The 20,744-nt window shown below is 37.0% G+C and overlaps 1 protein-coding gene and 3 long non-coding RNA genes across 6 annotated transcripts; 2 read left to right on the top strand and 2 right to left on the bottom strand.

The window, feature by feature from the left end:
* Positions 1 to 2,048: 2,048 nt before the first annotated feature.
* LOC113098304 (uncharacterized) lies at positions 2,049 to 6,760 on the bottom strand. Of its 2 annotated transcripts, none has more exons than XR_003288986.1 (3): positions 5,583 to 6,760; positions 4,604 to 4,749; positions 2,049 to 2,496 (listed from the first exon to the last, which is right to left on the bottom strand). It is a non-coding gene; the product is annotated as an uncharacterized LOC113098304 (long non-coding RNA). The 2 variants fall into 2 exon arrangements; XR_003288985.1 differs by having other exon boundaries at positions 4,398 to 4,749.
* On the top strand, positions 5,619 to 7,553 carry LOC113098305 (uncharacterized). Its single transcript, XR_003288987.1, has 2 exons — positions 5,619 to 5,705; positions 6,767 to 7,553. It is a non-coding gene; the product is annotated as an uncharacterized LOC113098305 (long non-coding RNA).
* A 2,638-nt stretch (positions 7,554 to 10,191) lies between these two features.
* Positions 10,192 to 15,398, top strand: LOC113098296 (protein FAM217B-like). 2 transcript variants are annotated; one of them, XM_026263314.1, is made up of 5 exons: positions 10,192 to 11,002; positions 11,230 to 11,347; positions 11,428 to 11,533; positions 11,623 to 11,687; positions 12,705 to 15,398. In XM_026263314.1, the coding sequence occupies exons 2-5, from the start codon at positions 11,241 to 11,243 to the stop codon at positions 14,059 to 14,061; spliced, it is 1,635 nt and encodes a 544-aa protein (XP_026119099.1). In that variant the 5' UTR covers positions 10,192 to 11,002; positions 11,230 to 11,240; the 3' UTR covers positions 14,062 to 15,398. The 2 variants fall into 2 exon arrangements, with proteins under 2 accessions (XP_026119099.1, XP_026119098.1); XM_026263313.1 differs by having other exon boundaries at positions 10,195 to 11,002; positions 11,137 to 11,347.
* Positions 15,399 to 15,930: 532 nt separating this feature from the next.
* On the bottom strand, positions 15,931 to 20,288 carry LOC113098297 (uncharacterized). Its single transcript, XR_003288982.1, has 6 exons — positions 19,580 to 20,288; positions 17,258 to 17,383; positions 17,058 to 17,148; positions 16,892 to 16,932; positions 16,437 to 16,495; positions 15,931 to 16,346 (listed from the first exon to the last, which is right to left on the bottom strand). It is a non-coding gene; the product is annotated as an uncharacterized LOC113098297 (long non-coding RNA).
* Positions 20,289 to 20,744: the final 456 nt, after the last annotated feature.

Consider the following 20,744-nt stretch of genomic DNA (forward strand, 5'->3'; position numbering starts at 1 on the left):
GTATGTATATATATATATAATCATAAGGATCCTGATTAAAAATCTTTATCCCGAAAAACGAAATCCTACGATCTGGCAACCTTGCTGAACAGTTTTAATAAAACAGTGATCTTGCGAACTTACTCAAACTCAGTATCCACCCCCACACATTCATTTCCTATTTAGGAAACACAATAAATGGAAAATGGCTCGTTTATTCGTTTTTCCGTTTAGTTTAACAAACGGGGAATGTGACTTTGGCTCGGTTTTTAGTTTGAGGTTTACGAATCTGTTTACGGTTTCAGTATTTCATTCGCACTTGTGGGCGGCCCTGAAACGCTCGTTTTATCTGATTGGTCGGATCGCACCGGCCCTCATTCTTTCAGGCAGAATAAGAGTCAGTAGGAGTGCGGCACTATAATGTCTGAAAACAACACTTACTGTTAATTAGAATAATATTTGAATCAGAGGTTGCTGGGCACAGAATTCGTGCTGCTGCGACTTGCAAGTGACCTCTTTAAACTATTTCTGGGTTATAGGATTGTATGAATATTGTCCCATTGAAAAATAGGCTACAGTGCAAAACGTTCTGTCTCCTTGGATAAAAGTGAAGTGGAAATAAAAATGAATAATAGACTGAACAGTTCCACGATGTCTGTAAAATTTACCAATCTCGTCTTTTAAGTCTAAAGGCACTAGGTATGTGTGTGACATTAATAAATAATTGTGAAAATTAATAAAGTTAAATTTATGAAATAAAATAGAAATCATTTTTAAATTTATGAATGCAAGCATGTGTAGCCAACTCAGTTCACATGAAATGAATGAGATTAAAAAGAGAGAAGGTAGAATCAGTGAACGCACCATACTGACAAATATTAACTGGGTTTAGGTCAAATAAAATCCCTATTTTTCATGCCTTACAGTTTTGTTACATACTAAAATGGTTGATGTTTCTCTTCTCAGTCTTATTTGTTGGGCTTGAGAAAGCCGATATATTTTTAAACATTATATTTATTTATTAAGAGAGTAATTGACACCGACTAGAACTTTAATGTTTCACCAAATTCAGCTCAGACCTTCAGACTCGTCTGACTCGTGTTGGCTGAGTTGGCTACACATGCTTACATTCATAAATTTAAACGTTATTTTCTAATATATTTCATAAATATAACTTTATTAATCTTCACAAATATTTATTAATGTCACACACACATACCTAGTGTCTTTAGACTTAAAAGACGAGATTGGTAAATGTTACAGACATCATGGAACTGTTCAGACTGTTATTAATTTTTATTTCCACTTTACTTTTATCCGAGGAGACTTTTTCCACTGTATTCATCAATGGGACAATATTCATATATTACTATAACCTAGAAATAATTTATAGGGTTCACTTGCAAGTCGCAGCACCGCAAATTATGTGCCCAGCAACATCTGATTCAAATATTATGCTAATTAACAGTGAGTGGTGTTTACAGACATTATAGTGCCGCACTCCTACACTGACTCTTATTCTGCCTAAAAGAGTGAAAGGGCCGGAGCGAGTCGACCAATCAGATGAAAGGAGCGTTTCAGCGCCGCCCACATGCATTAGGTAAACAAGTCTGCGAGCTGCTGCAAGTAGGGTGTGCCAAAAGGTAACGCAAAAGCTGGCTGTTAAAAAAAAGATAGCGAGCCAAAAGGAAGCCATAACTTCAACACAATCCTATAAAACCAAATGTAACTCTTCCAAGGTAAAAACAGCGTTAATGATATTAAGAAATTAATTTTAAATTACTTTGAAAACTTCATGGCGCGGGTTACTGACGTCATCAACGCCGCTAGTTTCGGTATTGATTTATCAGTAATCAAAAACAAATTACAATTATTTTTCGAGAATACAAACTTCTCTTAACACGGTTAGTCGCACTAGCTGTTCTTAAGTTAAAGTTAAAAGTTGTATTTGTTAACATTAGTTAATGCACTAGCTGTGAAGTGAACTAACAACAACAAACAACGAACGGTTGTATTTTTATTAAATAAAAAACTTTAATAAAAACTGTATCAAATGTATTGCTCATAGTTAATGATAGTTAATACATCAGTCAGCAAATGAAACCTTATTGTAAGTGTTACCCTTTGCCTGATAGAGAAAAATAAATATTTGACAATACCACTAAATTATCAAATTTAAAAATTAGTCAGACGAGTTTAGTAACATTATTTTAAGTGACATTAACCAATTAAGCAAACAGACACAGCTTTATCCACTAAACATTTATTTACCTTTCAGTTTCAGTCGCCAATTCAAGTAAAAAAAAAAAAAGATAGATAGATAAACCACTCATTTATTCATTCTGTAGAAGCAGTCCATAGAAAAGAATCCATTAAACTCTTTGTCTGAATAGAAAGCTGTGACGACCCCCTTCTTTCCAAGACCACAGTATTTACAGCCATCACACCTGCTGATCTCCAGCTCCACTCTGTATGTCCTCCTCACATCTGGACTGACAGACTTCCAGTCAACGATACCTACACAAGAGAAAAACAAATGTTGAGGGATTCAAACAAAAAGAAACCAATAAGTAGAATAAAATATAAAAAAAAAAAGACTGCAAGTGTTGTCACTAGTGGAAGCGCAAGTGTCCGAGAGTGCAAGTCTGCAGCCAGACGCTTCTCCATTATATTATAATAAGACTCTGCACTGAGTACCAAAAGTACATATGCTTCCTGTACACGTTTATTAACAGTATCAAATCACAAAAAAAGTTGACTGTCTGGCACTCATCTAGACCACAGGTTATACTAATATTTAGTTCTTGGAAAATTTACAACTCCAACATGTTGGATTAACTTCAAAAGAGTGAATGTCCTTATATTCCCCATCTTCACACAGATCTTCAACAGATCGCTGGAGCTGTGCGAAGTCCCTTCATGCCTCAAACGTTCCACCATCATACCCATCCCTAAGAAACCCAAAATTACAGGACTAAATGACTACAGGCCTGTGGCTCTAACGTCTGTAGTCATGAAGTCATTTGAAAAACTGGTGCTGGCCCACCTGAAGGACATCACTGGGCCCTTGCTAGATCCTCTTCAGTTTGCCTACAGAGCAAACAGGTCTGTGGACGATGCAGTAAACATTGGACTGCATTATGTTCTGCAACACCTAGACAGACCGGGGACTTATGTGAGGATCCTGTTTGTGGACTTCAGCTCGGCCTTCAACACGATCATCCCAAACCTCCTCCTGCCCAAACTAAATCAGCTCTCCGTGCCCACCTCCGTCTGTCAGTGGATCAACAGCTTCCTGACAGACAGGCAGCAGCTAGTGAGGCTGGGAAAATACACATCCAGCACCCGTACAATCAGCACCGGAGCTCCCCAGGGCTGTGTTCTCTCCCCACTGCTCTTCTCCCTGTACACCAACGATTGCACATCTAAGGACCTCTCTGTCAAGCTCCTGAAGTTTGCAGACGACACCACACTCATCGGCCTCATTCAGGACGGTGACGAGTCTGCTTACAGACAGGAGGTAAAAGAGCTGGCTGTCTGGTGCACTCTCAACAACCTGGAGCTTAACACCCTCAAAACAGTGGAGATGATCGTGGACTTCAGGAGAAACCCCCCTGCACTCCCCCCACTCACCATCATGAACAGCACTGTGACTGCAGTGGAGTCATTCAGGTTCCTGGGAACCACCATCTCTCAGGACCTGAAGTGGGACATTCACATTGACTCCATCGTAAAAAAGGCCCAGCAGAGGTTGTACTTTCTCCGCCAGCTGAGGAAGTTTAACCTGCCACAGGAGCTGCTGAAACAGTTCTACTCCACCATCATTGAATCCATCCTCTGCACTTCAGTAACTGTCTGGTTCAGCTCAGCTTCTAAATCTGACCTCAGAAGACTACAAAGGGGAGTCCGGACTGCTGAGCGAATCATCGGTTCAACTCTCCCATCTATTCAAGAACTGTACTTATCCAGAGTGAGAAAAAGGGCTGTCAAAATCACTCTGGACCCCTCACATCCAGCACACTCCCTCTTTGAACTGTTGCCATCTGGTCGACGCTACAGAGCACTGAGCACTAGAACTACCAGACACAGGACCAGTTTCTTCCCTCAGGCAATCCATCTTATGAACAGCTGACAATAATGGCGAACACACTACACTTTATATTTATATACACACACACTTTATTTATCTAACACACGTACTTAGTATACACTTAAATTTTGCACACAATATATATGTACATACATAACTTCACTTTGTAATATACCTGCCTACAATTGTCATTTGTATATTGTTATTCACTGTCTACATATTTGTATTTTTTATTCTTTTATTATGTGTTTTATGTTCTGTCGCTGTCATTCTGTTGTACTGCGGAGCTTCTGTCACGAAAACAAATTCCTCGTATGTGTAAACATACCTGGCAATAAAGCTCATTCTGATTCTGATTCTGATATGCAATTTGGGCAAAGGTACAGTTAAGGCATGAGGATCTAATACAAAAGACTAAGCATTCAGAGTAATGTAACTGGCAGTGCTTGTCTCTATCTTCTGACAATGTGCCTCTGAAGGAAAGTCAGTGTCTTTCTCAGGTGTGTTGGATATGCAATGTTGAAAGCAGTATACATCCAGAAGGCTGTTATGAAGGCTTCATGGTGCACTGGCATGTCTATTCCATCTTCTGTCAACACACTGAGCCCTCCTACTATGAATGCCATTTTACAGTCCGTATTCATCAGCTGTATGGTAGGAAAGGGTGTACCAGGGTCTCCCTACATAAAAAAAGAAAAATAATAATAATAAAAAAAGAGATGAAAAAAATGAAAACACTTTTCAAATTCCGTTCCATTCTCTTTGGCTCAGACAGTGTAGCTACATACAGTGCCGAACTGCAAAAACAATTAGAAGTTAATGTATAAGGTTCACAATATACGATGCATTTCACGTTCTTTTATACACTGATAAATCTTACATTGTTTTCTAAAACTTTTGTTTTACATTTTTAACAGATGCGCTTAAAGGGTACATAAGAATAAAATATTACTTGAAAAGATTTGAAACAAGATATTTTACAGTTGATGATTTTTTTTAACTACTCAGGTGTCCTTAAGTATGGGTATTTTTTGAGTACATCCTCCACAGACATTCCTTCCATGCTTTCTCAACGTCTCCGGGAAAATGTTCCTGCTGTGTGGTCTTTGACAGTCCAGGTGTCTGGTTGTGTTTTCCGATACTCTCTTTGTACATTCACATGTATGGAGCTTTTATTTTGACAAAATGATTTGAATTTGAATTGTGTAAATTTGAATTATTTGCAAGTGTAATCTAATAAAATTGAATTTCAGGTGGTAGTTTAAATAGTTCTGAATTTGATTTTTTTAAACTAATATTGAACATTTGAAATTTAACAAACTGAAATGTTTTTATGGCTGAATTTTATAGACATGTATTTTCAAACAGTTAGTTTTTTTTGTTCTGAATTCTTATACTGCAAATATTCAGTTTAAAAAAATTCAGATTTAAGTTTTCAAGATGAAGAAATTCGGAACATCAAATTCAGTTTTCTAAATCATTCAAATTCAAAACTCAAAAAATCAGATCTTACAGAAAGTAGGTCACAGGTCATCCACAGGGAAGAGTAGATGATCTCAGAAAAGTTTTCCAGCGCGAACGTGGTGGTGGTTCAAGAGGTTGCCACTCTCTGACTCTGATCATGAATCGCCCGGGGGTAAGTGTTAGATTAGCTTTCTCAGCACGAGAAACATTTTGTCTAAGCGATCTCTGGTGTTTGTTAGTAATATTTTGTATAAAATTGATTAGAACAGACAGGACGCAAGCGGCGCGACGCAACTCTGTGCTTGAAGCGACTGTTGCAAAGAGCTGGGACTAGGTCAGAAATAGGAGGGGAATCCGTGTGCAGTTGGGGATTTCACGGGTCGCGTCGCACCGTTCGCGTCCGGTGTTGTGTAATATTCGGTTCCCGTGAAAAACTGTTCCCGTGGGTGGAGTTTACATGAACATGCATTAGTTCCCTGATTAGTGCACGCTTCTCAAAACGCTATTTGGATTATTTTGAAAAGGTAACGAAGTGTCTATCTTAAGCACTTAAGCATTGTAACCGTGTCAAAACAATGCAGTTTGTGTAATATTAATCGTCTGTAAGCTGATTTGCTTGCTTGATTGAAGGAACACAGAAAAACAATAAGCGAATAACCTATGCTAACCTTGGGATATATAGTTTCTTAATCATTTTTTTTTTGTTTTGTTTTTTTTGTTTAGCTTTTTATACATTTCATTTGTGGGGCATTAATTGCTGTTTGAATAGTATGATTAGCTAAGTTAGGCTACTGGTGACTATTACTACTATTAATGTATTCATGACGATGCTTGAAACAAATATATATGCCGTCTACTAAATATATTTATAGGCTAGCTATCCTGTGTCATTTATAAAAACTTTAGTTTGTATGTAGCCAGTGTTTCTGTTACCTAAATAAATCACATACATAGGCTACTGAAAACACTTTTCTTGCAGTGAAAATGTCAATATTGTAATCAATCTAACTTATATTATATATTATGTTATATAAAACGGTGCATAAACCTTAAAGTAGTGTTCTGATGCAGTCTTCTTGGACATAGGTCAGCAGGTACTCCAAGAATATTATTTTTACATTTGGATAAGAAATCATGCGTCTCATCATCACCAATGTTATAATATGGCTTTGATTTGCTTTTGTGATGTTTCCACATATATTGATCATCATGTAAAGTTCCTGTCTGTTTCAGACTTGATGAGAGAGCTGAAGTCACTGGTACAGTAGCTGATCATTGTATGAACTGGATATACATGGAGGCTGTTCTCATCCAGAGACAATACATATTTCAGACACTCACCTCATTTTGCATTGCTTCATTCCATGCTTACTTTGACACAACTTTCCTTGTCTTTTCTATTTGTGTTAAATTCATAAAGCAATTACTTCTGTACTTGTCATAGTAACATTTAATGAATGTAATATTTGTTTTCTACAATATTGTTTTTTTGAGTATAATTTTAAGCAGTAAACATACTTAAAGATAACATGTTATTTGTTAACCTGCATGCCATGTTACTATTAATACACATCAGAGAACTGTCAACATTAAAGAGTGTTGTTAAATTATTGAAATATTAACTTTAATGAATCTCAGAGAATATTAATTTCGGTAAGTGACAGGAGAACAGAGTTTGGCTGACAAAGAAACATTTGGGTTTCATTGTATGTAATAGTTGTAAAATGTGAAAAAAAAAAATTTTGAATAAGATTTTCAAATGTTAAACATTATTTACACAATGAATCACTATTCATTATTCTTAGACATGACATGATGAGGTTGTTGTTCAGTGCCTATGGTCAAAGAACAGAGATAATGTATGCTTATGATATTCATAATTATTATATTTATTATTAGTAGTTCTTTCTCAGATTGTCTAAACCGTTTAGCTCTGTATTTGACTGTTAACTCAATGCAATAAAGAAAAAGGTGTCCATTTTAAAAACTGTTAATTTAAATATAAAAATTAACTCACGTTTCAATGTTGCATGACTTTAAAATCTTAGTAATAGGATAAAATATGTGACAGAATAAATTTGCATTTATAATAATAAATACACTGATGGGTCTGTGAAGGCTGGTAAAAACTGGTTATAAAAGAAAGCATGACACAGGATGCTCACACCGATTTTATTAAGACACAGATATTGTAGTGGTTTGTTTCAGGTTTTGTATACAAATTGTACTAGTCTCTCTCCAATGACAACTAGGTAGTCTAATCAAAGCAAACTATTATAAAAAAAAGCCCCACAAATGAAATATATAAAAAGCGAAATACACCAACAAGTAAAAATTAGGTAAGATAGGTTAAATTATCTTATTGGTTGTTTTTCTGTGTGCCCGTAATCAATCAAGCAAAACATGAAAGACAGTTTATCATATTACACAAACTATCCTTTGTTTTGGTACTGTTGCTCTTAATGCTAATTAACACTTAACATTGACACTTCGTTACCTGTTCAAAACAATCCATTAAATCAAATAGAGATTTGACGAGCGTGCACATTTTCAGTTCCATTCGTTTGCACGTTGTTTCAAGGATACGCCCGCAATAAGGGAACTAATGAATATTCATGTTACCCACGGGAACAGTTTTTCACGGAACCGAAATGTAACACACAACACCGGGCGATTCGTGATCAGAGTCAGAGGCTGTGTCCAAATTCAGGGTCTACATCCTTCGGAGGACGCATTTGAAGGATGTTACGTCACAGCGCCGCGACGAAGGCTGTCCAAATTCGTAGGGTCCTTCAAATGCGGCCCACAAATGCGTCCTCCTTTTCCCCGAATTCGAAGGATGGGTGTGATGGATCCTTTCGCGTCCTACCTATCCCATAATTCTTTTCGGCAGGACGAAGCGAGCGGTAGCGGAGTGGGGGAGGAGTATTATTTTCGATGTTTTTTAAAAACTGGCTTTTCAAAAAGATATATTTTCAGTGGTTTTCTAGTTAGGCATTTTGTTTTAGCATTAAGCATTTTTTTTTTTTTTTACATGTGTACGTGTATATGTAAAAAAAAAACGTTTACTTTCGTAAACTAGCTTCTTCCTTACTGCCTGTGTGAATATCCCCTTACACACAGCTTATTTGTTAGTGATTGAAGCTGTTTTAACGCTTCTAAGGACGAAAGAGCAGACAGAAGTGTTTATAAAGCTCCGGGGAGAGAACGATGAGCTCTTCACCCGCTTCTTGCTTGGCGCTGTCACGGTTGCTAGGCGACAGGATATGAGCAACGGTTAAGGGAGGGAACTGAAAGAAGGGTAGGCTGTCCAAATTCACAAACACCGACTTCCGGTTTTTGCGGTCGTCGGAGGACCCATCCTCCTTCAACCGGGTAGGAAGGATCCTTAGGAGGATGCAGACCCTGAATTTGGACACAGCAAGAGAGTGGCAACCTCTTGAACCACCACCACGTTCGCGCGCGCAGGAAAACTTCCGCAGTCCCCAATTGGCCAAAATGCTCTGTTCGACTTTTCTGAGATCATCTACTCTTCCCTGTGGATGACCTGTGACCTACTTTCTGTAAGATCTGAATTTTTGAGTTTGAATTTTTGACATTGAATTTTAGAAAACTGAATTTTAAGTTCCGAATTTCTTCATCTTGAAAACTTGAATCTGATTTTTTTTTAAATGAATATTTGCAGTATAAGAATTCAGAACAAAAAAAACTAACGGTTTGAAAATACATGTCTATAAAATTCAGCCATAAAAACATTTCAGTTTGTTAAATTTCAAATGTTCAATATTCGTTTAAAAAAATCTAATTCAGAACTATTTAAACTACCACCTGAAATTCAATTTTATTAGATTACACTTGCAAATAATTCAAATTTACACAATTCAAATTCAAATCATTTTGTCAAAATAAAAGCTCCATACACATGCTTCTCAACAGACATTGAATCCGCCCCAACACAAGTTTCCTTCATCAGAACAACAGAAACAGATCATGCTTAGACAGTGACAGATATGAGAAACATCTAAATACTTATTGAACAAGGTGCTTTAGATATAAAAAATAATAAAAACACTGAACTGCATAAACATTAAGATGGTCAGGCAATGAAAAAAGTGGAGTACATACAAAAATGATTTAAATATCTGTAGTATCTTCCTTACATTGACCTGCAGTAAGTGAAAATGTAAAGTTGATTAACGGTGCAAAATTAAATTATGCATATGGCAGTGTGCTTACATATGCTACAATAACCTGCAAGTGGTGCACGTTCTGCTCTTAATTTCCGGTTTAGTGATGTGTCAGTTGTGCTTTAAACACAAATTTGACTGATTGTCATTTTCCAGCACATAGATTACAATATATTGTTACTACAATATTGTGTGTGATTATGTTGATAGAGATAAATCAATGGATTAAAAACAATGTAATTTACAGTCATTTATAACGCAAAGGGAAAGTATGATCGTTTGCAACTAACTTATCTTAATATACATATTTTTCTTGTCTAAGGAAACTACGTAAATGTATATTTACCGCTGATTGGCCAACATAGTAAAACTCCTTTCACCAATGAGAACCTTTGCCCCCCACCTTTTGTCACGCCCATTGCTCCAGGCTGCATCTAACGGAGCTAACCCTGTCTCCGTCTTATTTTATTTTTATTTTATATATATATTTTTTATTAAACATTCATTCAAAAATACAAGTATGTTAGAACATATGCCAAGTAAAAGAGCCAGGGGTTCAAGGATGACCGAACAATTACAAATCAAAAAAGAAAGAGTAGAAAAAAAAATAAGAAAAAAAAATACAATAAGCTAAAATAAAAAACAAGAAAACAGATTACACAACCAAAATCTTCCTTTTCCTTCAAAATATAAGATGATAGTCAAATAGAAATTATACAAAAACACCAAAAAGTGAGCAATACATTCAAAGTTTTAGTTGCCTTTTTGTTACAGGAGGTAGACAAAGATTTTATATAACTTTTAATATCTTCTAGAAAGTAAGAGAAGTGGGGCGTGACTTTCATAATGTCTCCGTCACTGCCACCTTGTCTAAGGAAATTACGTAAATGTATATTTACTGCTGATTGGCCAGCACAGTAAAACTCCTATCGGCACGCCCATTGCTCCAGGCTGCAGCTACCCCTGTCTTACAATTTTAACGAAACGGAGATTCTTGCGAACTAACTCAAGCCCAGTATCAGCCCCCTGATACATATTCATACGCGTGTTTTCTTTCTGTTTTATCGATACGAGCAGCGGTGAAATAAACGCGTTTCTCGTATTCGTATGAGTTAAACTTCCCATCATGACAATCGCCGGATCACGACGACAACGATGCTTGAACATACGAAGCAGCAGGTAAACAAGTCTGTCGAGCTGCTGTAGTGATGCTCGGTAACCGTGATTTCAAAGCGTTTCGCTCATTGCAGGATGATGGAGGTTTCATAATCAAGACGCAAAGGTGATTATTGCCCTCTTTATGTTTTAACGTTAAAGATAGTTTGTTCGACGCTGTTCAATGGTTTGCTCCAATTCTTGGCAAACTAGAAAATATATTGACTGTGACGCTGATAATATGCTGCATTTCTGCAATAGTGCTCTTCAGTCGCAAGCTGCGTGTACGCCCTCACAAATGGGACAATTTGGGCACAGCTGAGAGCTTCAAAACTGCGTCTGTACACTTCATAGTGTTTAATGCGATGGGACCCATCCTGCAAGAACAAACTGCGTCTGCGACACTGAGGAAGGTGCCAGACAAGGAGAAGGTTAGAACGAAAAGTGCCGAAAACACTGGGATTGTTGCCAGGTATGCTTGAATGGAGCAAATTATTAAAATCGCAGAAATAACAAAAACGGTGTCACTAACAACATGTGCTTTATTTGCAGCAATAATAAGAGAGGTGGAAATGTGTATCAGAATAAGAAACATCTTGAAAAAACAGTGCCCTTGCGTCCTGAGCAAGAGAAGGATCCACCGCCCAAAGCGAAAATTGTAAGTTACATATGCAACTAATGCAATATAAATACATCAAACATCCTGTTTGGGCAGCTATTTGAATATGTTTTTATGATCTTTCCAAGGTCCAAACTGCCATTAAACCAAAGAAAGCTAAGAGTCCGACTGGGGGCACTTGCAAGTTGCGTGGGTGAGTGTTGCTTAACATATGCAATTTGATATACTGTATAAGTAACAACAAATAGTAATAATAAAAGAACAAAATTAAATAAAACAAATGGATATAAATATCTAGTTTCAGGAAGCAATGATTCACCAATCAGAAAAAAAGTATTCCAGAGTGCCATGTGATAAATATCAGGGCTGGGTATTGACAGATTTTATAATTCTGATTCACAACTCCTGATTATTGATCCATTTTTTTATATTAGGTGTTTTTATGTGAACTTCTTGGTGATAAAATTGTTTCTACTCCAATTCGTTGCTTAAATTTTAAGGGTGACTGTCATGGCACAGATTTATTCAAACATGCATTCAATAAGACATCACTAATAGGTAAACATGAAATGTATATATGCTCCTCTCTAGAGTTACCTACAACATACCTTATGATGGTCATTCCTCTAGCTTGTCTTCCACCTTTACCATAAAAAAACCTGTTAAATGACTACACGTAAAAAAAAAAAAAAAAATTCTCTTCTGTCTTGTAAAGTATTCTGTTACTGTTCTGATGTGGAAACAATTCAGTGCACGAGTGAACTGTCCAAATATCAAACTGAATCACAAACATTTCCAGACCTTTCTGTAAACTGGTTTGACTAATTAGTTCAGAAACTAGTGATTAATTTGCGAATGTGGCATCATTAAAAAGAGTCTAGGGACACCCCTGTCTAAAATTTGTAGGAAAGAGGAAAATTGGTTCACAAGCTGCTTGAAGTGAGTCAGATAAGATACAGTGATCTTTTACACCACATTAAAAGAAGATTAAAATTGCATTTTACTTTTCAAATTCTGATACAATTGTAGTATCAACAATCATTGAATGTGATAAATGAACTTTAGGGATGGTTTTGTTCGTGCATCAGCAGAATTAATCTTGGAATTTAAGCACGATATCATCAAAATTAAAGTCAAGTAATCAATATTGTTGTCAACCAAGCCCTAATAAATATATTGATAAAACATCTCACTTGAACTACTGCTGCAGCACACAGGGTGAATCAGATCTGAGGCCTCCACGTCCCAAACTCTCTTGTCAAGAAGGGGGACAGGAGAGGCAGAAAATCCAGCTGGAGCCTCAGTGCTGTAAAGAGATGCTACAGAGGCGCGTGGCCTTGGAGAAGAGTCGTCGTGCTCTATCATTGCCCTTGGCTCCTCAGCCAGTGCTGCAGCAGTTCCCCTCGCAGAAACAACTCTCAGACCTGGACTCACTCCACCTCCTGGAGCACAAGGAGGACGACACGGACAGTGCCAGTGACCTGTCCGACTCTGAGCGGCTCCCTGTGCTGCCTTCCCCCTGCACTCCTCCTCAGCTCAACCTCCGAGCCGAGGTCTTCAACTCCATGGAGCTGCATCCTCACATACCTGGACCCAGGACGGTGGAGAACAATGAAGTCAGCTATATCTACCCAGACTTCCTGCCGCCTCCATTCAATGCTTGGAGCTTGAGGCAGCTCGCCATCTTCCTCAACACGGAGGGTAAGCGGGCTCCCCGGCCAAAACCCGTAGGGCAGCTAGAGAATTATTTAGAGCGCCTCCTCCAGCTGGAGTGGCACCAGATCCAAACCATTCAGGCAGAGAACGGACGGCACATCGTGCCCATCATCCGAACAAGAGCTCAGGCCGCCAGTGTCGTAGTGAACGGCAACCGGCCTAGGCCTCATACTGCTCCTCCAACACGCCTCAGCTCCCCGAAAAGCTTTCATCAGGGTCAGAAGGCCTTCTTCTCTTCAGTGGTCAGCCCATCGCACACCCAGCTTTCTCGTCCTGTCTGCCCCTACTGCCACATCCGCTATCCGCTCTGCAACGGCACCTGCTCTCCGTATGCCTACCAGCGGCATTCCCGCCTCAGCCCCCTGCTAGAGCGCAAAGCTCCCCCTGCCAACTCCCAAAAGAGGAGCAGCAGCGAAAGCCGGGCTTCCATCTCCGAAAACCGTGCTACATTGAAAAACCAGCATCCAGTCAGTCCTCAGGCAGCAAAGGCTCATCAGAAACACATACAAGCCGCAGGAAATATGCGCAGGGCATCTCATGAACTTAACACAAATGGAAAATCCCATTCTTCTGTCAGGAAAGGAAAGACTGGAAGGTCAAACGAAGTTGAAAAACAGAAAGATCCACTTGGAGCAAAATGTGGATGGGTTGATAGGCATGATCCTGTTGGAATGAAACGTGAAGGTGGTGGTCTTAGGAAGAAAATGGTAAAGGATGGTCCGAGAGTCGAAACGGGTGAAGTACGACTAAGATCTGGCATTAGAAGAACGGTCACTGATGGCTGCGATGCAAAGGTAGCGACGGCTACCAAGACTGCTGGCAAAATAAAACATTCTCAATACGCCAAGTAGTTAGTGCACCTTGCACGCAATTTTCAGTTGCCTCCAAAACAATTACATTTTGCATACTGTAAAGAATAGCTAATTAAAACATTATCCCTGCAGTTAACTGTAGTAGTTTGTTAAAAAGGATACAAGTGCGGTCACATTTTTGCAAAATTAGTAGCAAAATTTAGCAGGAAATAATGTTTTTGTCTTTTGTCAATAACTCACGCAGAATTCACTTTGAGCTTTCTGACGGTCGACAGGGACCAACTCGAGCCCGTTCTGAAATGTGCATGGGATTGCATGGATTCCTGTTGAAATGCTTGGATTTTACCCATCTAAATTTGCCGGATAACTACAAATGTGACCGCACCTTAAAAAAAAAGGTGTTTTACTCACCCTATCTTGCCTTTTCATCATCATTGTTACAGTAGAATCAAAGTGCATTTTTTGAATAAGATATTTATTTTATCTGCATTGATTATATTGCATTGTATCTACACAAAAGCAGGCTATCTTTACTTACTGTACGCGAAAATCCTCTATAAAATGAAATGTACTTAAATCTAGTGTGCATGTACAGTACATCTCTGGCTGAGAATGTCAGATTGTCAGGCTCTTTGTCAAGTAAGCACTATGGGTCAAAGAATGTATATTTTTGAGATGAATAATGAATGTTTTATAACGACTGTATTTTTGTAAATGGCTCTTTACAAGGACTTATTTTCTTATTATTTATTAAATCATTCATCTGTTTTATTACAATGAGTTGACACTTAAGTTAAATAAGAATGTGTTTATCTTTGAATGTTTAGGAGCTCATTACTTTGGTTTCCAGTAAGTTAGATGTCATTGAATTGTGAATTGTAAGGATTGCTTATGGTGGTTCTGTGGTGAGGTCTGTATTGATGGAGATGGACCTACTGTAAGCTATAAAATGTCAAGATATTATGGTCAAGGTTATCTCTGTTTGTTAACTTTTGGAGAACTTTTCAGGTGATTACATTGACCTTCATGTCTCTAAATATAGCATGTTTAGTTTATTTTTACAGAAACAATGATGGTAGTGGTTTTGTAGTTTTATATGTACTGTAATGCATTGTCAAAATACTTGAATATGACTTGAAAGTTGGTACAGGTTGAAGCTATACAGTACATGGTACAACATTTCCATAATTGATGTACTGTATCTACTGTAGCATCATTTCATTTCGGATGTTATGTACTGTGTGAAGTCCCTTATCAGGCAAAAAACACACACATAAATCTACTTTTGTCTTATCATTGTCAGATGTGCTTTTATTTTGAAGAGTTGAATGCAGCTATTTTTATGAGATCCAGAATAAAGAGTTTTCATTACCTCATCAAAGCCTCTGTCTACAGTCTTTAATGCAGGAATTGATACGGCCATTGTATTCTCATTAAAACAGTAAACGAGGACAGACAATGTAATTTTCAGGATGTGAATGAATTTTTTTTACACCTATCTGAATCCTTAGGTGCATATTGTAACAATTGTGGGTATTTGTGGGTTTGTCATATGTAGTTTGTCACACTAATTTGATGTCATTTGCATGTTTTCATGTCTTCTTCTGTCCTGGAAAAAGATTTAAAAGCTGTTGAAGCCATTTTTGGCGGTCATTCACACAGCCTGTGTAAATACAAAGCAAACAAAAAGCTTCTGTACTTATTGCAGGAGACGTTAGAAAATGCTTAGGTGTTCCATTATTATTAGAAAATAAATTGTATTCCTGTAGCTCAATTGGTAGAGCATTGCCCTATCAAGCGCCCAAGCTTGGGGGTTCGATTCCCTGGGAACACAGGATAGGTAAAAATTGTTAGCCTGAATGCACTGTAAGTCACTTTGGATAAAAGCGTCTGCTAAATGCATTTTTTTTTTTCTATACATTTTAATTAGTATATTTACTTCAAAAAATAAAATTAGTTTTACTCACCCTCAGGCCATCCATAATTTAGTTTGTTTATCGGAACAGCATTACATTGCTTACTCACCAATGGATCTTCTTCAGTGAATGGGTGCCGTCAGAATGAGAGTCTATGCAAATGAGAATCTCATCTGAATCAAAAGAGAAATATGCACAGACCAAGCACCGTTAACCAACCAAAGCAGTTCTAAACAAAAAGTATATTTTAATATGAAAGGACAACAGGGGATGGACTTTTTTTACTGGAGGAAGAGTTATTTATTATTATTATTATTATTATTTTTATCAGAAGCGATGGATTAAATTCTTGAAACCATGCTTAGCGGTCAGATACTGCCATAGCCGCTGCATCTGCCACTTACAACCCTGAGAGAGAGGAAGACAGATTACTGCTCTTTAATAAAACATATTTTCATGGACATAATAGTACTGTATGTCCAGTTACTTCCAACATACCTTTTCAGGATCTTAATTAGGAGCTGTTTTTTGCACTGCAACATTGGTGAGATGAACGTCTGTGTACATCAAGGTTAAAGGGGATAAACAAGTTAATTACTCTACTATGGGGCGTAATATAAATATAATGCATTTCAGAAACGTATGAAAAGGATAAACTGATCGTCTATGCTGCTGAGAGAGAACCATAATTACAAAACAACAAACTGGATGTTCTCCAGTTTACAGAATGAGTTTCAACAAGGACATGAAAACTTTTTACAAATCAAAATCGCATAATTGAACTAATTACGACATGGCGTAAATGTACCTTAATTTCTGAAAAAGTTGCAAAAGTAATGACTTTTTCAAACAAGTTTCCTACTGCAGCATTAGAAAGTACTTTAACGATGAAAAATAGCAATGCATGTTTATGAAAAACATTTTCATAAAAAATAAATAAATAGCTTACTTACTGATGTTACAAGAACATAGACTCTCAAGTAAAGTTTTCTCCCTGGTGAGATAAATAATAAACATACATGACATAACAAACATCAAGTGATATATTTAGCAATAGTAATAAAGGTTGAGTAAAATCAAATAAAGAAAATATACTCAAGCTAAAAGTAGTAGATGTACCAGCTGTGAGGTAGGGATTCTCAATGTAACGCTGAGCGACATAGATCTCAACTTGAGCCTCGTCTTTCTGTTCTTCAGAGCGGGACCCATCCTAAAACCAACAACAGCATACAGGTTTAGACAAGATAGGGTGAGTAAAAAAAAAACCTTCCTCCAGTCTATGATATCTCTGAGTTTTCGAAACAGAAAAATTGTGCCACCTGTGTTGGGAAAGTATTGTAATCCAGGTGCTCCCTGGGCTTCTCTTAAACTCTGGTCTCTGGTTTAGGACGTCCTGTATGGTGTTGGTCAGGCCACATCTGTACCGTATCCAACTCCTTCCCTCCCTAAGAAGGAAGCCATTTTATCCTTTTATACAGTCATGCATTCATATGTAAATACAGACAACAGTTTAACGTTTAAACTTCAGAGAAAGTATAAAATGATTTAAAAAATGCAGTTTCAAAAGTTTGGGGTCTGTAGGACTTTTTTATGCATTTGAAATAAATCTCTAATGGTTACAAAGGCAGCACTTATTTAATCGAAATACTGTAAAACATATTTTAAATTTTTTTTTTTAAATGTAATTTATTCCTGAAAGCTGAATTTTCAGCATGGTTACTCCAGTCTTCAGTGTCTCTTGATCCTTCAGAAATCATTCTAACATTTTTGCTGTTCAAGAATTTGCTGCTCAAGAAACATTTTTTTTCCATTTCTGGAAACCTTGAGACTCTTCCCAGGATTACTTGAGGACCACAGTTCAAAAGAACATTTTTTTTTTTTTTTAGAAACATCTTTACTGTCATTTTTGCCATCAATTTAATGCATTTTACAACCCCAGTTACAGATAAGTTGGGATGTTTTGTGAAATGCATAAAATCAAGAATGTTATTTGTTCATAACCTTTATTTAACTGACTAAAGCACAAAAAAAAATCCATTGTTTTCACTGACAAACTTTCTATAAACAAATTCAAATTGTGATTTTGATGGCTGCAACACACTTCAAAAACGTTGGGACAAGGGCATGTTTAACTCTGTCACATCAACTTTCCTTTTATTTACAATGTTTAATTGTTTGGGAATTGAGTATATGTTTTTTGTCCAATCTCGCTTGATACAAGACTTCAGCTGCTCAGTCTGTGATCATCTTTGTCCGATTCTCCTTTTCATGACCGGTCATTCATTTTCAATAGGAGACCGATCTGGACTGATCTAGTACATTCGCTCCGTGTCTAAGAAACCATGCTGTTGTAGCACATGCAGATCTAATATCCAAGCATTTATCATTAAAGACATCATCTTCATACATGTCTCTGTACAATCCCAATATATGCATCCATATTAACGGTGCCTTCGCACATATGCTAGTGACCCATGCTGTCTGCTCTGCTGCAGCTTCATACCACGACAGATGTTTGCTCTTGCCTCTGTCCCTGATGAAAGTCTGGATGGTCCCTTTGGTCTTTGGGACTGTGAACTTGTAATCCATTTTCCCCAGAAACCAATTGAAATGTGGACTCATCTGACCACAGCACACATTTCCACTGTCTTTTTGTCTGTCTGAGATGAGATCGGTCACAGAGAATCCCGCGGTATCACTGCAGAGAACTGATGTTTAGCTTCTTTCCAGAGTTACAGAGATTCAAGTTGAATTTATTGATGCAGCAGCAGACTGTGTTAAGTGACAGTGGTTTACTGAAGTACTCCTGAGCCCATGTGACTATATTTAACACTACAGCATGAAGGTTTCTTATGCAATGCCATAAATAATGGGGTTCAAAGGTCACCATGCACATTCAACTGCTGTTTCCTGCCTTGCCCTACACAGACTGATTTCTCTCTGGATTCCCTAAATCTTTTCACAATATTATGTATGGTAGCTGGTGAAAGACCTACTTTCTTTGCGATTTTGCATTGAGAAATGTGATTTTGATCGATTTGTTTGATACTTTTCTCATGAAATTTGGCACAAAGTGTTGAAGCCATGATCAAGCTTTGCTTGTAAAGACTGAGATGCTCCTTACATACCATAACATGATACCCTCGGCTGTTACCAATTCACCCGCTTTCAAAAGAGTTTCATTTGGATATTCTTTTCACTTCTATTTTGCCCCGTCCCAACTTTTTTGGAGTGTGCTGCAGCAATCAAAATCAAAGTCGGTTTATATTTACAAAATACATTTACGAAGACTTTGGAAATGTTTTCTTTGCACTTTTGTCAATGAAATATAAGTTAAAGAGAATTAACAAATAACAGGATCTTGATTTTATTGCATTTTACAAAACGACCCAACTTTTCTGGAATTGGGGTGGTAACATTATAGCTGAATAATAACAATCAACTTAATCTCTTTAAAAGATATAATAACATTTTACAGACCCCAGATTGTACAACCACAGTGTTCAGCTCTTGATTGAATGAATGTCATGGTATTAAAAATTGTTAGCCTGAATGCACTGTAAGTTGCTTTGGATAAAAGCGTCTGCTAAATGCATTAATTTAATTTTAATTTATTAAACAGCAGCAGCTAATAGACTTACCCTTCTTTTTTTCTCCGTGAACTGTAGGCCCCTTTATGTCCAGCTGTCTGCTGATTTAGGTAAGTTTGTTACAGCAAACCTGATTAAAGCTGAAGCCTCACACATAACTCTGTGCTAAAGCTAATTTTAGGTAATTATATCAGCAGTCAAGCGCAGGTCTCAGATAAAGCACATAATATAATCTTTGTTTCAGAAGCCACCCTCTTATTTTTATGTCGCGTGACACTACAACTGTGGGCTATATGTTGCCACAGCAACCACCGAGCCATTCAGTAGTGACGCGTTGACCAGCGCTCTGCTCTGTCTCCACTACATTCACACATATTATCTTCAGTTTGCTTTTAGTGGAGAAACAAGATAATCATTATTTTCCCCAGTATATATTATTTAGTATATATTATTTAGGATGCTCCAAGGTGGAAACAGCATGAATATGTACACTAGATGGCAGCATTATTTAAATAATATGATCCCCAAGGAAACAAAAGATCCATCTTCACGTACACAGAAGCATGGAACTTATTACTAGGCCTTCATAAATGTGTCCAAACCACTGATCTGTATATTACTATATATGTTCTCTAATATAGATCAGTTGTCCAAACCAACGGAATCTGAAAACACTCCTTTTCAAGAGTGATTTTTTGATGATACACATTAAGCACACAGACATCAAGCAGAATAAAGGCAGCAGATCATCTGTCAGTGGTCCCTCATTATTCCATATATTCCAACAGTAATCTCGATTTAATTAAGATCATTATATATATATAATTATTTTATATTATTTTAAGCCTTCTTTCAAGCAACTTGAAAAAAAGTCCCTTAGTGGGCCCTGATCCCTACACATTTTTATTATTAAAAATAATAATCTAACAAAGATTCATACCACAGCTACTGTTCATGCCAGTAACCCATAAACCCATTTCATACCAAAAAGAAAAAAAAGAAAGATTTGTTTTATATATATATATATATATATATATATATATATATATATATATATATATATATATATATATATATATATATATATATATATATTATTGAAATACTATCATAGTCTTTATTAATGTGTATAATTTAAATTTTTAATTGTATAGTTTGCATTTTCCATTTTTTTATTTAATTTTTTGTCATTTCTATAAGCACATATATATATTTT

Source organism: Carassius auratus, unplaced genomic scaffold (assembly GCF_003368295.1).
Source record: "Carassius auratus strain Wakin unplaced genomic scaffold, ASM336829v1 scaf_tig00216504, whole genome shotgun sequence".
NCBI classification, from domain to species: domain Eukaryota; kingdom Metazoa; phylum Chordata; class Actinopteri; order Cypriniformes; family Cyprinidae; genus Carassius; species Carassius auratus.

Coding starts and splice junctions, on each gene's coding strand:
- LOC113098296 (XM_026263314.1), top strand. CDS start 11,241: ATGGGACCCATCCTGCAAGAACAAACTGCGTCTGCGACACTGAGGAAG. Junction 11,348..11,427: donor AACACTGGGATTGTTGCCAG/GTATGCTTGAAT, acceptor CTTTATTTGCAG/CAATAATAAGAGAGGTGGAA. Junction 11,534..11,622: donor CACCGCCCAAAGCGAAAATT/GTAAGTTACATA, acceptor GATCTTTCCAAG/GTCCAAACTGCCATTAAACC.